The sequence below is a fragment of the Oncorhynchus mykiss genome, chromosome 27, assembly GCF_057628025.1.
Source record: "Oncorhynchus mykiss isolate SJ-2025 chromosome 27, ASM5762802v1, whole genome shotgun sequence".
NCBI lineage: Eukaryota > Metazoa > Chordata > Actinopteri > Salmoniformes > Salmonidae > Oncorhynchus > Oncorhynchus mykiss.
The window spans coordinates 49,912,565-49,928,602 of NC_143048.1; the positions used below are offsets into that span (position 1 = coordinate 49,912,565).

At 44.4% G+C, this 16,038-nt stretch overlaps 1 protein-coding gene across 2 annotated transcripts in view; it reads left to right on the forward strand.

Moving 5' to 3' along the window:
• Nucleotides 1-16,038, forward strand: part of maml2 (mastermind like transcriptional coactivator 2) — a 162,268-nt gene continuing 146,230 nt past the window's right edge. Inside the window, exons 1-2 of one of the 2 annotated variants that reach the window (XM_036964717.2) lie at nucleotides 90-714; nucleotides 862-1,306. In XM_036964717.2, the coding sequence (XP_036820612.2) occupies nucleotides 887-1,306 (420 nt within the window). In that variant the 5' untranslated portion in view covers nucleotides 90-714; nucleotides 862-886. Of the gene's footprint in view, nucleotides 1,307-16,038 lie in introns of both variants that reach the window. The other variant, XM_090224049.1, reaches the window with a different exon arrangement.

Sequence of the window (16,038 nt, forward strand, 5' to 3'; positions counted from 1 at the left end):
AGTGTGTAGTTCATATTGCCCTACACTAGAGTGTGCGTTTGGGCACCATCGTCCATATGCGTATTTCATGACCAGAGGAAGGAATACTCATACAATGAGAGTCTAGTACCCCCGCAATTCCCGTGCCTCCGTGTAGGCTACAGCTCGGACGGACAAATGATTGTCAATGGAATACTTGACACAGCCCAGCTAGAATCACTATCAGTTTGTGTGTTCGCTCCTCGGCGTTTCTTACCCGTGTCTTTACAGTTTCGTTATTTTCAGAATTGACCAAATGTAGGCTAACCATCTGTTTTTGATCAGGACCAGGGGAACGGGGGATTTTTTTTATTGTTTTTGCTAATGTAAAAAAAAAAAAAAATCATGTCGTGAGTCGCTGGAAGTTTCGTGTATTTTCCCAATATAACCTTCTGTTTTGGTGATGACTCGTCCACGTTGAATACACAGTTAATATTCGTCGCAAAGTGTGGTAGGTTATTTTATGATCATATGTGTAAGCTACTCATTGTAAACGCAATTTGCGTAAAACGCTTCTAGTCAATTTCGCTACTAAAATGCTATTGTTCGTGATATATTTAAGTTTGATTTCCTGTCGAATTACAGGAGACTGAAGTAGGTTAGGGTATTCACGTTGCATGTGGTGTAGTCGGAACCGAATAGTCGGTCATCAAATCAGTAGAGGACCTCGTGGGGACTTGTTCTTATCCCATTCAGGTAATAGTGGCAAATATGCTAAAGTATATATATTTTTTGTAAATATATATTTTGTATGATTATCATTCCTAATCATTAGAGAGCTGTTTAATATTCGATGTTTTTATTGTGGTCTCTGTAAAAACACGGGTAACCTTTTTTTGATAGAACTTCTTGCGGGGTGCCAGAGGGCATGGGAGAAGCAACTCCCGCACAGCCCGCAGCAGGAGGGTTCGTACCAATGTTAGGTCTTGGTATGGTGGGCTCTATGCCAGGCGGGGGGGTTGCGGGGCCGCTCGCGACCTCCCGGGGCTCTGCGGTCCCGCAGCTTCACAGCGCCATTGTGGAACGGTTACGCGCGCGGATAGAACTGTGTCGAAGGCATCACTCCACCTGTGAGAACCGGTACCAGCGAGGCCAGGCCGAGAACTCTGACCGGGAACACGAGAGTACTCTTCACCTGCTGAACATTGTGCATCAGGGACCCGGGAATAGGAAAACCAAGGGGAACCGGGCTTCGAACCAACAACCTCCAGACTACAGCAGAGTTAATGGAGAACAGAAATGCCAGAGCTCCTCAGCGGGAGACCAGAAGATCTCAACACGAATAGCAGTAAGTGATGATGAATATGTCTCTTGAGGGAATTTGGATTGTCACTTTATTTGTAAATTGTACAAGAGGTCCAACCTAAATTATATTTCCACTTCATCCTAACCCCTCCCAAAGACACACAAACATATAGAGGTTGGATTGGGTGCTGCCACACTTGGGCGCCTGTACAGCAGTTGTTGCTCACGGGCAATGGCATCTAGGATTTGATACCAGCAACCCTCTGGTAAGCCAGCTCACTTCCTGCCAGATCCCATCACAAGGGATTCAAACTGGCAACCTTCCGGTTGCTGGCTAGCCTCTAACTGCTAGGCTACGTTACCTTCCGGTCGCTGGCTACATTACCTTCCGACCTGCAGTCTGTACCCCTAAAAACAATCCTAACTACAGTCTACACCCCTAACTACAGTCTACACCCCTAACTACAGTCTACATTCCTAACTACACCCATAACTACAGTCTACACCCATAACTACAGTCTACACCCCTAACTACAGTCTACATTTCTAACTACACCCCTAACTACAGTCTACACCCCTAACTACAGTCTACCCTCCTAACTATAGTCTACACCCCTAAGTACAGTCTACACCCCTAAGTACAGTCTACACCCCTAAGTACAGTCTACACCCCTAAGTACAGTCTACACCCCTAAGTACAGTCTACACCCCTAAGTACAGTCTACATACCTAACTACAGTCTACATACCTAACTACAGTCTACATACCTAACTACAGTCTACACCACTAACTACAGTCTACATTTTTAACGACAGTCTACATTCTTAACGACAGTCCACAATCCTAACTACGGTCTACATTCCTAACTACGGTCTACATTCCTAACTACGGTCTACAATCCTAACTACGGTCTACATTCCTAACGACGGTCTACATTCCTAACTACAGTCTACACCCCTAACTACAGTCTACATTCCTAAGTACACCCATAACTACAGTCTACAATCCCAACTACAGTCTACATTCTTAACGACAGTTTACATTCTTAACGACAGTCTACATTCCTAACGGCGGTCGACATTCCTAACGACGGTCGACATTCCTAACTACAGTCTACACCCCTAACGACACCCCCTAACTACAGTCTACACCCCTAACTACACCCTACACCCCTAACAACACCCTACACCCCTAACTACAGCCCTAACTATAGCCCTAACTACAGTCTACACCCCTAACTACACCCCTAACTACAGTCTACACTCCTAACTACAGTCTACACTCCTAACTACAGTCTACACCCCTAACTACAGTCTACACCCCTAACTACAGTCTACACCCCTAACTACAGTCTACACCCCTAACTACAGTCTACATTCCTAACTACACCCCTAACTACAGTCTACACCCCTAACTACAGTCTACACCCCTAACTACAGTCTACACCCCTAACTACAGTCTACACCCCTAACTACAGTCTACACCCCTAACTACAGTCTACACCCCTAACAACAGTCTACACCCCTAACTACAGTCTACACCCCTAACTACAGTCTACATTCCTAACTACACCCCACACCCCTAACTACAGTCTACACCCCTAACAACAGTCTACATTCCTAACTACACCCCTAAGTACAGTCTACATTCCTAACTACAGTCTACACCCCTAACTACACCCCTAACTACACCCCTAACTACACCCTACACCCCTAACTACAGCCCTAACTACAGCCCTAACTACAGTCTACACCCCAACTACACCCCTAACTACAGTCTACAGCCCTAACTACAGCCCTAACTACAGCCCTAACTACAGTCTACACCCCAACTACACCCCTAACTACAGTCTACAGCCCTAACTACAGCCCTAACTACAGCCCTAACTACATCCCTAACTACAGTCTACAGCTCTAACTACAGCCCTAACTACAGCCCTAACTACAGCCCTAACTACAGCCCTAACTACACCCCTAACTACACCCCTAACTACAGTCTACAGCCCTAACTACAGCCCTAACTACACCCCTAACTACAGTCTACATTTCTAACTAATGTTGCTGACAGTTAAAAAGTAGCTAAGTTAATCTTACTTTGGACGATGCGTTTAGTAAGGACAGTCATGAAAATTGCACTTGACAGTCAGTGCTAGAAAGGGAAAGGAGTCAGGATGGCATGAACCAACATTACTTACTTTTGACTAGAGTGGTTCTGTGTGAATCTGATTTTGTCTGCATTGTTTTGTATTGCTAGGTATTACTGTACTGTTGGAGCTAGAAACACAAGCATTAGGTATTACTGTACTGTTGGAGCTAGAAACACAAGCATTAGGTATTACTGTACTGTTGGAGCTAGAAACACAAGCATTAGGTATTACTGTACTGTTGGAGCTAGAAACACAAGCATTAGGTATTACTGCACTGTTGGAGCTAGAAACACAAGCATTAGGTATTACTGCACTGTTGGAGCTAGAAACACAAGCATTATGTATTACTGTACTGTTGGAGCTAGAAACACAAGCATTAGGTATTACTGCACTGTTGGAGCTAGAAACACAAGCATTAGGTATTACTGTACTGTTGGAGCTAGAAACACAAGCATTAGGTATTTCTGTACTGTTGGAGCTAGAAACACAAGCATTAGGTATTACTGTACTGTTGGAGCTAGAAACACAAGCATTAGGTATTACTGTACTGTTGGAGCTAGAAACACAAGCATTAGGTATTACTGCACTGTTGGAGCTAGAAACACAAGCATTAGGTATTACTGTACTGTTGGAGCTAGAAACACAAGCATTAGGTATTACTGCACTGTTGGAGCTAGAAACACAAGCATTAGGTATTACTGCACTGTTGGAGCTAGAAACACAAGCATTATGTATTACTGTACTGTTGGAGCTAGAAACACAAGCATTAGGTATTACTGTACTGTTGGAGCTAGAAACACAAGCATTAGGTATTACTGTACTGTTGGAGCTAGAAACACAAGCATTAGGTATTACTGCACTGTTGGAGCTAGAAACACAAGCATTAGGTATTACTGTACTGTTGGAGCTAGAAACACAAGCATTAGGTATTACTGTACTGTTGGAGCTAGAAACACAAGCATTAGGTATTACTGTACTGTTGGAGCTAGAAACACAAGCATTAGGTATTACTGCACTGTTGGAGCTAGAAACACAAGCATTAGGTATTACTGTACTGTTGGAGCTAGAAACACAAGCATTAGGTATTACTGCACTGTTGGAGCTAGAAACACAAGCATTAGGTATTACTGTACTGTTGGAGCTAGAAACACAAGCATTAGGTATTACTGCACTGTTGGAGCTAGAAACACAAGCATTAGGTATTACTGTACTGTTGGAGCTAGAAACACAAGCATTAGGTATTACTGTACTGTTGGAGCTAGAAACACAAGCATTAGGTATTACTGTACTGTTGGAGCTAGAAACACAAGCATTAGGTATTACTGCACTGTTGGAGCTAGAAACACAAGCATTAGGTATTACTGCACTGTTGGAGCTAGAAACACAAGCATTATGTATTACTGTACTGTTGGAGCTAGAAACACAAGCATTAGGTATTACTGCACTGTTGGAGCTAGAAACACAAGCATTAGGTATTACTGTACTGTTGGAGCTAGAAACACAAGCATTAGGTATTACTGTACTGTTGGAGCTAGAAACACAAGCATTATGTATTACTGTACTGTTGGAGCTAGAAACACAAGCATTAGGTATTACTGTACTGTTGGAGCTAGAAACACAAGCATTAGGTATTACTGTACTGTTGGAGCTAGAAACACAAGCATTATGTATTACTGCACTGTTGGAGCTAGAAACACAAGCATTATGTATTACTGTACTGTTGGAGCTAGAAACACAAGCATTAGGTATTACTGTACTGTTGGAGCTAGAAACACAAGCATTAGGTATTACTGCACTGTTGGAGCTAGAAACACAAGCATTAGGTATTTCTGTACTGTTGGAGCTAGAAACACAAGCATTAGGTATTACTGTACTGTTGGAGCTAGAAACACAAGCATTAGGTATTACTGTACTGTTGGAGCTAGAAACACAAGCATTAGGTATTACTGCACTGTTGGAGCTAGAAACACAAGCATTAGGTATTACTGTACTGTTGGAGCTAGAAACACAAGCATTAGGTATTACTGCACTGTTGGAGCTAGAAACACAAGCATTAGGTATTACTGCACTGTTGGAGCTAGAAACACAAGCATTATGTATTACTGTACTGTTGGAGCTAGAAACACAAGCATTAGGTATTACTGTACTGTTGGAGCTAGAAACACAAGCATTAGGTATTACTGTACTGTTGGAGCTAGAAACACAAGCATTAGGTATTACTGCACTGTTGGAGCTAGAAACACAAGCATTAGGTATTACTGTACTGTTGGAGCTAGAAACACAAGCATTAGGTATTACTGTACTGTTGGAGCTAGAAACACAAGCATTAGGTATTACTGTACTGTTGGAGCTAGAAACACAAGCATTAGGTATTACTGTACTGTTGGAGCTAGAAACACAAGCATTAGGTATTACTGCACTGTTGGAGCTAGAAACACAAGCATTAGGTATTACTGTACTGTTGGAGCTAGAAACACAAGCATTAGGTATTACTGCACTGTTGGAGCTAGAAACACAAGCATTAGGTATTACTGTACTGTTGGAGCTAGAAACACAAGCATTAGGTATTACTGCACTGTTGGAGCTAGAAACACAAGCATTAGGTATTACTGTACTGTTGGAGCTAGAAACACAAGCATTAGGTATTACTGCACTGTTGGAGCTAGAAACACAAGCATTAGGTATTACTGTACTGTTGGAGCTAGAAACACAAGCATTAGGTATTACTGCACTGTTGGAGCTAGAAACACAAGCATTAGGTATTACTGTACTGTTGGAGCTAGAAACACAAGCATTAGGTATTGCTGCACTGTTGGAGCTAGAAACACAAGCATTAGGTATTACTGTACTGTTGGAGCTAGAAACACAAGCGTTAGGTATTACTGTACTGTTGGAGCTAGAAACACAAGCATTAGGTATTACTGTACTGTTGGATATCTACCTCTAATACCTTATTATTATCTATCCTGATGCCTAGTCATTTTACCCTGCCTTCATGTACATATCTACCTCAAATACCTTATTATTATTTATCCTGATGCCTAGTCACTTTACCCTGTCTTCAAATACTTTATACCTCTGCACATTGATCTGGTACTGGTACTTCCTGTATATAGCTCCACATTGATCTGGTACTTCCTGTATATAGCTCCACATTGATCTGGTACTGGTACTCCCTGTATATAGCTCCACATTGATCTGGTACTCCCTGTATATAGCTCCACATTGATCTGGTACTGGTACTCCCTGTATATAGCTCCACATTGATCTGGTACTTCCTGTATATAGCTCCACATTGATCTGGTACTCCCTGTATATAGCTCCACATTGATCTGGTACTGGTACTCCCTGTATATAGCTCCACATTGATCTGGTACTGATACTCCCTGTATATAGCTCCACATTGATCTGGTACTCCCTGTACATAGCTCCACATTGATCTGGTACTGGTACTCCCTGTATATAGCTCCACATTGATCTGGTACTGATACTTCCTGTATATAGCTCCACATTGATCTGGTACTGTTACTTCCTGTCTATAGCTCCACATTGATCTGGTACTGATACTTCCTGTATATAGCTCCACATTGATCTGGTACTGATACTTCCTGTATATAGCTCCACATTGATCTGGTACTGATACTTCCTGTATATAGCTCCACATTGATCTGGTACTGGTACTCCCTGTATATAGCTCCACATTGATCTGGTACTCCCTGTATATAGCTCCACATTGATCTGGTACTGATACTTCCTGTATATAGCTCCACATTGATCTGGTACTGGTACTCCCTGTATATAGCTCCACATTGATCTGGTACTTCCTGTATATAGCTCCATATTGATCTGGTACTGGTACTCCATGTATATAGCTCTACATTGATCTGGTACTCCCTGTATATAGCTCCACATTGATCTGGTACTCCCTGTATATATCTCCACATTGATCTGGTACTGGTACTCCCTGTATATAGCTCCACATTGATCTGGTACTTCCTGTATATAGCTCCACATTGATCTGGTACTCCCTGTATATAGCTCCACATTGATCTGGTACTCCCTGTATATAGCTCCACATTGATCTGGTACACCCTGTATATAGGTCCACATTGATCTGGTACTGGTACTTCCTGTATATATCTCCACATTGATCTGGTACTTCCTGTATATAGCGCCACATTGATCTGGTACTCCCTGTATATAGCTCCACATTGATCTGGTACTCCCTGTATATAGCGCCACATTGATCTGGTACTGGTACTTCCTGTATATAGCTCCACATTGATCTGGTACTGGTACTTCCTGTATATAGCTCCACATTGATCTGGTACTGGTACTTCCTATATTTAGCTCCACATTGGATCTGGTACTTCCTGTATATATCTCCATATTGATCTGGTACTGCCTCTATATAGCTCCACATTTATCTGGTACTCCCTGTATATAGCTCCACATTGATCTGGTACTCCCTGTATATAGCTCCACATTGATCTGGTACTGGTACTTCCTGTATATAGCTCCACATTGATCTGGTACTTCCTGTATATAGCTCCACATTGATCTGGTACTCCCTGTATATAGCTCCACATTGATCTGGTACTGATACTTCCTGTATATAGCTCCACATTGATCTGGTACTGGTACTTCCTGTATATATCTCCACATTGATCTGGTACTTCCTGTATATAGCGCAACATTGATCTGGTACTCCCTGTATATAGCTCCACATTGATCTGGTACTCCCTGTATATAGCTCCACATTGATCTGGTACACCCTGTATATAGCTCCACATTGATCTGGTACTGGTACTTCCTGTATATAGCTCCACATTGATCTGGTACTGGTACTTCCTGTATATAGCTCCACATTGATCTGGTACTGGTACTTCCTGTATTTAGCTCCACATTGGATCTGGTACTTCCTGTTTATATCTCCATATTGATCTGGTACTGCCTCTATATAGCTCCACATTGATCTGGTACTCCCTGTATATAGCTCCACATTGATCTGGTACTGGTACTCCCTGTATATAGCTCCACATTGATCTGGTACTGGTACTTCATGTATATAGCTCCACATTGATCTGGTACTTCCTGTATATAGCTCCACATTGATCTGGTACTCCCTGTATATAGCTCCACATTGATCTGGTACTTCCTGTATATAGCTCCACATTGATCTGGTACTCCCTGTATATAGCTCCACATTGATCTGGTACTCCCTGTATATAGCTCCACATTGATCTGGTACACCCTGTATATAGGTCCACATTGATCTGGTACTGGTACTTCCTGTATATATCTCCACATTGATCTGGTACTTCCTGTATATAGCGCCACATTGATCTGGTACTCCCTGTATATAGCTCCACATTGATCTGGTACTCCCTGTATATAGCGCCACATTGATCTGGTACTGGTACTTCCTGTATATAGCTCCACATTGATCTGGTACTGGTACTTCCTGTATATAGCTCCACATTGATCTGGTACTGGTACTTCCTATATTTAGCTCCACATTGGATCTGGTACTTCCTGTATATATCTCCATATTGATCTGGTACTGCCTCTATATAGCTCCACATTTATCTGGTACTCCCTGTATATAGCTCCACATTGATCTGGTACTCCCTGTATATAGCTCCACATTGATCTGGTACTGGTACTTCCTGTATATAGCTCCACATTGATCTGGTACTTCCTGTATATAGCTCCACATTGATCTGGTACTCCCTGTATATAGCTCCACATTGATCTGGTACTGATACTTCCTGTATATAGCTCCACATTGATCTGGTACTGGTACTTCCTGTATATATCTCCACATTGATCTGGTACTTCCTGTATATAGCGCAACATTGATCTGGTACTCCCTGTATATAGCTCCACATTGATCTGGTACTCCCTGTATATAGCTCCACATTGATCTGGTACACCCTGTATATAGCTCCACATTGATCTGGTACTGGTACTTCCTGTATATAGCTCCACATTGATCTGGTACTGGTACTTCCTGTATATAGCTCCACATTGATCTGGTACTGGTACTTCCTGTATTTAGCTCCACATTGGATCTGGTACTTCCTGTTTATATCTCCATATTGATCTGGTACTGCCTCTATATAGCTCCACATTGATCTGGTACTCCCTGTATATAGCTCCACATTGATCTGGTACTGGTACTCCCTGTATATAGCTCCACATTGATCTGGTACTGGTACTTCATGTTTATAGCTCCACATTGATCTGGTACTTCCTGTATATAGCTCCACATTGATCTGGTACTCCCTGTATATAGCTCCACATTGATCTGTTACTTCCTGTATATAGCTCCACATTGATCTGGTACTGGTACTTCCTGTATATAGCTCCACATTGATCTGGTACTGGTACTTCCTGTATATAGCTCCACATTGATCTGGTACTGGTACTTCCTGTATTTAGCGCCACATTGGATCTGGTACTTCCTGTATATATCTCCATATTGATCTGGTACTGCCTCTATATAGCTCCACATTGATCTGGTACTGGTACTCCCTGTATATAGTTCCACATTGATCTGGTACTTCCTGTATATAGCTCCACATTGATCTGGTACTTCCTGTATATAGCTCCCCATTGATCTGGTACTGGTACTTCCTGTATATAGCTCCACATTGATCTGGTGCTCCCTGTATATAGCTCCACATTGATCTGGTACTTCCTGTATATAGCTCCACATTGATCTGGTACTTCCTGTATATAGCTCCACATTGATCTGGTACTTCCTGTATATAGCTCCACATTGATCTGGTACTTCCTGTATATAGCTCCACATTGATCTGGTACTTCCTGTATATAGCTCCACATTGATCTGGTACTCCCTGTATATAGCTCCACAATGATCTGGTACTCCCTGTATATAGCTCCACATTGATCTGGTACTTCCTGTATATAGCTCCACATTGATCTGGTACTTCCTGTATATAGCTCCACATTGATCTGGTACTGGTACTCCCTGTATATAGCTCCACATTGATCTGGTACTCCCTGTATATAGCTCCACATTGATCTGGTACTCCCTGAATATAGCTCCACATTGATCTGGTACTCCCTGTATATAGCTCCACATTGATCTGGTACTTCCTGTATATAGCTCCACATTGATCTGGTACTTCCTGTATATAGCTCCACATTGATCTGGTACTTCCTGTATATAGCTCTACATTGATCTGGTACTTCCTGTATATAGCTCTACATTGATCTGGTACTTCCTGTATATAGCTCCACATTGATCTGGTACTTCCTGTATATAGCTCCACATTGATCTGGTACTTCCTGTATATAGCTCCACATTGATCTGCTACTTCCTGTATATAGCTCCACATTGATCTGGTACTGGTACTTCCTGTATATAGCTCCACATTGATCTGGTACTGGTACTTCCTGTATATAGCTCCACATTGATCTGGTACTTCCTGTATATAGCTCCACATTGATCTGGTACTTCCTGTATATAGCTCCACATTGGTCTGGTACTGGTACTCCCTGTATATAGCTCCACATTGATCTGGTACTTCCTGTATATAGCTCTACATTGATCTGGTACTTCCTGTATATAGCTCTACATTGATCTGGTACTTCCTGTATATAGCTCCACATTGATCTGGTACTTCCTGTATATAGCTCCACATTGATCTGGTACTTCCTGTATATAGCTCCACATTGATCTGGTACTTCCTGTATATAGCTCCACATTGATCTGGTACTGTGTGAGCGTGTGCTGATTTTACCCGTTTCCTGTGCTGTATGAGGCATCTATGGTAAGGGGCACACTGCAAGGGCAACAGCCAAGCTGAGACGGGAGATTTTTCTGGTTGTTTTTGTCTTATTAGCCCCTGGGGAGTTGGACATGCAGGCTAGAGGCTATGAAACTGTTCCCAAGGAATGTTTCAATATCATGTCATAATGGGAGAGATGAGACTATATTTGCAAGAGTTTACAGATGTCTCTCCCCCCCTCTCTCTCTCTCTCTCCCCCCCCCCCCCCCCTCTCTCTCTCTCTCTCCCCTCCTCTCCTCTCTCTCTCTCTCTCTCTCCTCCCTGGTTCATATAGTTCATGGAAACAGACATTATTTAGCCTAATTTAGGGTAGCTTCCCATAAATCATTAATGACACTACAGTAGGTTAAATACAGTGCTGGCATTCAATGCTTTGTTATTTTTAGTTCAGTAATGTAGATTTTATAGATATGGTATCAGTCAGTAATCTAGGTCGATTTTATAGAGATGCAGTTGACTGCCTGTTGACTGCCTGTTGACTGCATGGTTACTGCCTGTTGACTGCCTGTTGACTGCCCGTTGACTGCATGGTTACTGCCCGTTGACTGCCTGTTGACTGCCTGTTGACTGCGTGGTTACTGCCTGTTGACTGCCCGTTGACTGCGTGGTTAATGCCTGTTGACTGCCTGTTGACTGCATGGTTACTGCCTGTTGACTGCCTGTTGACTGCCCGTTGACTGCATGGTTACTGCCCGTTGACTGCCTGTTGACTGCCTGTTGACTGCATGGTTACTGCCTGTTGACTGCCCGTTGACTACGTGGTTAATGCCTGTTGACTGCCTGTTGACTGTGTGGTTACTGCCTGTTGACTGCCCGTTGACTGCTGGTTACTGCCTGTTGACTGCCCGTTGACTGCCCGTTGACTGCCCGTTGACTGCGTGGTTACTGCCCGTTGACTGCATGGTGACTGCCCGTTGACTGCGTTGTTACTGCCTGTTGACTGCCCGTTGACTGCGTGGTTACTGCCTGTTGACTGCGTGGTTACTGCCCGTTGACTGCCCGTTGAATGCATGGTTACTGCCCGTTGACTGCCTGTTGACTGTGTGGTTACTGCCTGTTGACTGCCCGTTGACTGCTGGTTACTGCCTGTTGACTGCGTGTTGACTGCCCGTTGACTGCCCGTTGACTGCTGGTTACTGCCTGTTGACTGCCTGTTGACTGCCCATTGACTGCCCGTTGACTGCGTGGTTACTGCCCGTTGACTGCGTGGTTACTGCCTGTTGACTGCCTGTTGACTGTGTGGTTACTGCCTGTTGACTGCCCGTTGACTGCGTGGTTACTGCCTGTTGACTGCCCGTTGACTGCCTGTTGACTGCGTGGTTACTGCCTGTTGACTGCGTGGTTACTGCCCGTTGACCTCGTGGTGACTGCCCGTTGACTGCGTTGTTACTGCCTGTTGACTGCCCGTTGACTGTGTGGTTACTGCCTGTTGACTGCGTGGTTACTGCCCGTTGACTGCCCGTTGACTGGGTGGTTACTGCCCGTTGACTGCCTGTTGACTGCGTGGTTACTGCCTGTTGACTGCCCGTTGACTGCGTGGTTACTGCCCGTTGACTGCCTGTTGACAGCCAGTTGACTTCCTTCCAAACGGGTCCCTATAAAGAGTTCACTGATGTTGATCATAGCCCTGCTTCACATTTCACCCTATGGGTTCTGGTCTAAAGTAGTGCACTACATAGGGAATAGGGTACCCTGGTCTAAAGTAGTGCACTACATAGGGAATAGGGTGCCCTGGTCTAAAGTAGTGTACTACATAGGGAATAGGGTGCCCTGGTCTAAAGTAGTGTACTACATAGGGAATTGGGTGCCCTGGTCTAAAGTAGTGCACTACATAGGGAATAGGGTGCCCTGGTCTAAAGTAGTGCACTACATAGGGAATAGGGTGCCCTGGTCTAAAGTAGTGCACTACATAGAGAATAGGATACCCTGGTCTAAAGTAGTGCACTACATAGGGAATAGGGTGCCCTGGTCTAAAGTAGTGCACTATATAGGGAATAGAATGCCATTTGGGACATAACCAAGATGCGCCTGCAGGTTGATTTCTCCAACAGTGGTGTCTTTCTGAGGCACTCCCTACACACACACACACACACACACACACTCTACACACACACACACTCTACACACACACACACTCTACACACACACACACGCCTCTAGGGGCAGGCTGAGTCTTTGAAGACAGAGAGCTTCTGTTGAAACCAACCAGCTGATCAGTTCTGTCTCATCCCTGTAGACCGTCTCTCATCCTAGTACTGTAGTCCTCCCAGGATAATGCAGTAGAGGTACTATACGTCCTCCCAAGATAATGCAGTAGAAGTTCAGTGTGTCCTCCCAGGATAATGCAGTAGAAGTTACGTGTGTCCTCACAGGATAATGCAGTAGAAGTACTGTAGTCCTCCCGGGATAATGCAGTAGAAGTAGTGTAGTCCTCCCGGGATAATGCAGTAGAAGTACGGTACGTCCTCCCGGGATAATGCAGTAGAAGTACGGTACGTCCTCCCGGGATAATGCAGTAGAAGTACGGTACGTCCTCCCGGGATAATGCAGCCCTGCCATTCCATATGGAATAGAGGAATACAGGCAGCCCTGCTATTCCATGTGGACTAGAGGAATAGAGGCAGCCCTGCTATTCCATGTGGACCAGAGGAACACAGGCAGCCCTGCTATTCCATATGGAATAGAGGAATACAGGCAGCCCTGCTATTCCATATGGACTAGAGAAATACAGTTTTTTTGTTTCAGCCCCAAGGCATCTCCGCTTACAGGCCCTCTATTAGACCCGAAGCTATACAGTCAGTGTGTTTACTGTGTGTTTCCTATAGAGGAACTGCCTGGCTGTTTTCAACTCAAACTGCAAACAAAAACAGAGACATTTTTATCCCACCTCATCCTGACTGGGTGGGTAAACTATTGATGCTTCAAGGCCAGACCTGGGAGACAACCTTCCATTCCAAAGGGAACCCTTTTCTAGTGCACTATACAGGGATTCGGGTGTCGTTTGGGACGAAGATTTAATCTTTTTGGAGAGCCACAACTATAGCTGTGTTATATTTCCACAGGTTATGTCTGTTTCAGGACCCTGTCTTTCAAATATAATTTATAAAATTCGAAATAACTTCACAGATCTTCATTGTAAAGGGTTTAAACACTGTTTCCCATGCTTGTTCAATGAACCATTAACAATTAATGAACATGCACCTGTGGAACGGTTGTTAAGACACTAACAGCTTACAGACGGTAGGCAATTAAGGTCACAGTTATGAAAACTTAGGACACTAAAGAGGCCTTTCTACTGACTCTGAAAAACACCAAAATAAAGATGCCCAGGGTCCCTGCTCATCTGCGTAAATGTGCCTTAGGCATGCTGCAAGGAGGCATGAGGACTGTAGATGTGGCCTGGGCAATAAATTGCAATGTCCGTACTGTGAGACGCCTAAGACAGGGCTACAGGGAGACAGGATGGACAGCTGATCGTCCTCGCAGTGGCAGACCACGTGTAACAACACCTGCACAGGATTGGTACACCCGAACATCACACCTGCGGGACAGGTACAGGATGGCAACAACTGCCCGAGTTACACCAGGAACACACAATCCCTCCATCAGTGCTCAGACTGTCCACAATAGGCTGAAAGAGGCTGGACTGAGGGCTTGTAGGCCTGTTGTTGTAAGGCAGGTCCTCACCAGACATCACCGGCAACAACGTCGCCTATGGGCACAAACCCACCGTCGCTGGACCAGACAGGACTGGCAAAAAATGCTCTTCACTGACAAGCCGCGGTTTTGTCTCACCAGGGGTGATGGTCGGATTTGTGTTTATCGTTGAAGGAATGAGCGTTACACCGAGGCCTGTACTCTGGAGAAGGATCGATTTGGAGGTGGAGGGTCCGTCATGGTCTGGGTCGGTGTGTCACAGCATCATCAGACTGAGTTTGTTGTCATTTCAGGCAATCTCAACACTGTGCGTTACAGGGAAGACGTCCTCCTCCCTCATGTGGTACCCTTCCTGCAGGCTCATCCTGACATGACCCTCCAGCATGACAATGCCACCAGCCATACTGCTCGTTCTGTGCGTGATTTCCTGCAGGAATGTCAGTGCCCTGCCATGGCCAGTGAAGAGCCCGGATCTCAGGGTGAGGGCTAGGGCCATTCCCCCCCAGAAATGTCCGGGAACTTGCAGGTTCCTTGGTGGAAGAGTGGGGTAACATCTCACAGCAAGAACTGGCAAATCTGGTGCAGTCCATGAGGAGGAGATGCACTGCAGTACTTAATGCAGCTGGTGGACACACCAGATACTGACGGTTATTTTTGATTTGGACTCCCCCCCCCCCCCCCCACCTTTGTTCAGGGACACATTATTCCATTTCTGTTAGTCACATGTCTGTGGAACTTGTTCAGTTTACGTCTCAGTTATTGACTCTTATGTTCATACAATTATATACACATGTTAAATAAGTTTGCTGAAAATAAACTCTGTTAACAGTGAGGGGACAGTGATAGGACAGTGAGGGGACAGTGAGAGGACAGTGAGGGGACAGTGAGAGTTTATATATTTATCTCACCTACCTAAACAATGAGATACAGGAGTTTGCCTACAATAGACTGTCTGGATCTCAGCTATTACATTTTACTGGGACACAGCTGTTCCCTCTTCTTCATCTGGCTGAAGGGACACAGCTGTTCCCTCTTCTTCATCTGGCTGAAGGGACACAGCTGTTCCCTCTTCTTCATCTGGCTGAAGGGACACAGCTGTTCCCTCTTTTTCATCTGGCTGAAGGGACACAGCTGTTCCCTCTTCTTCATCTG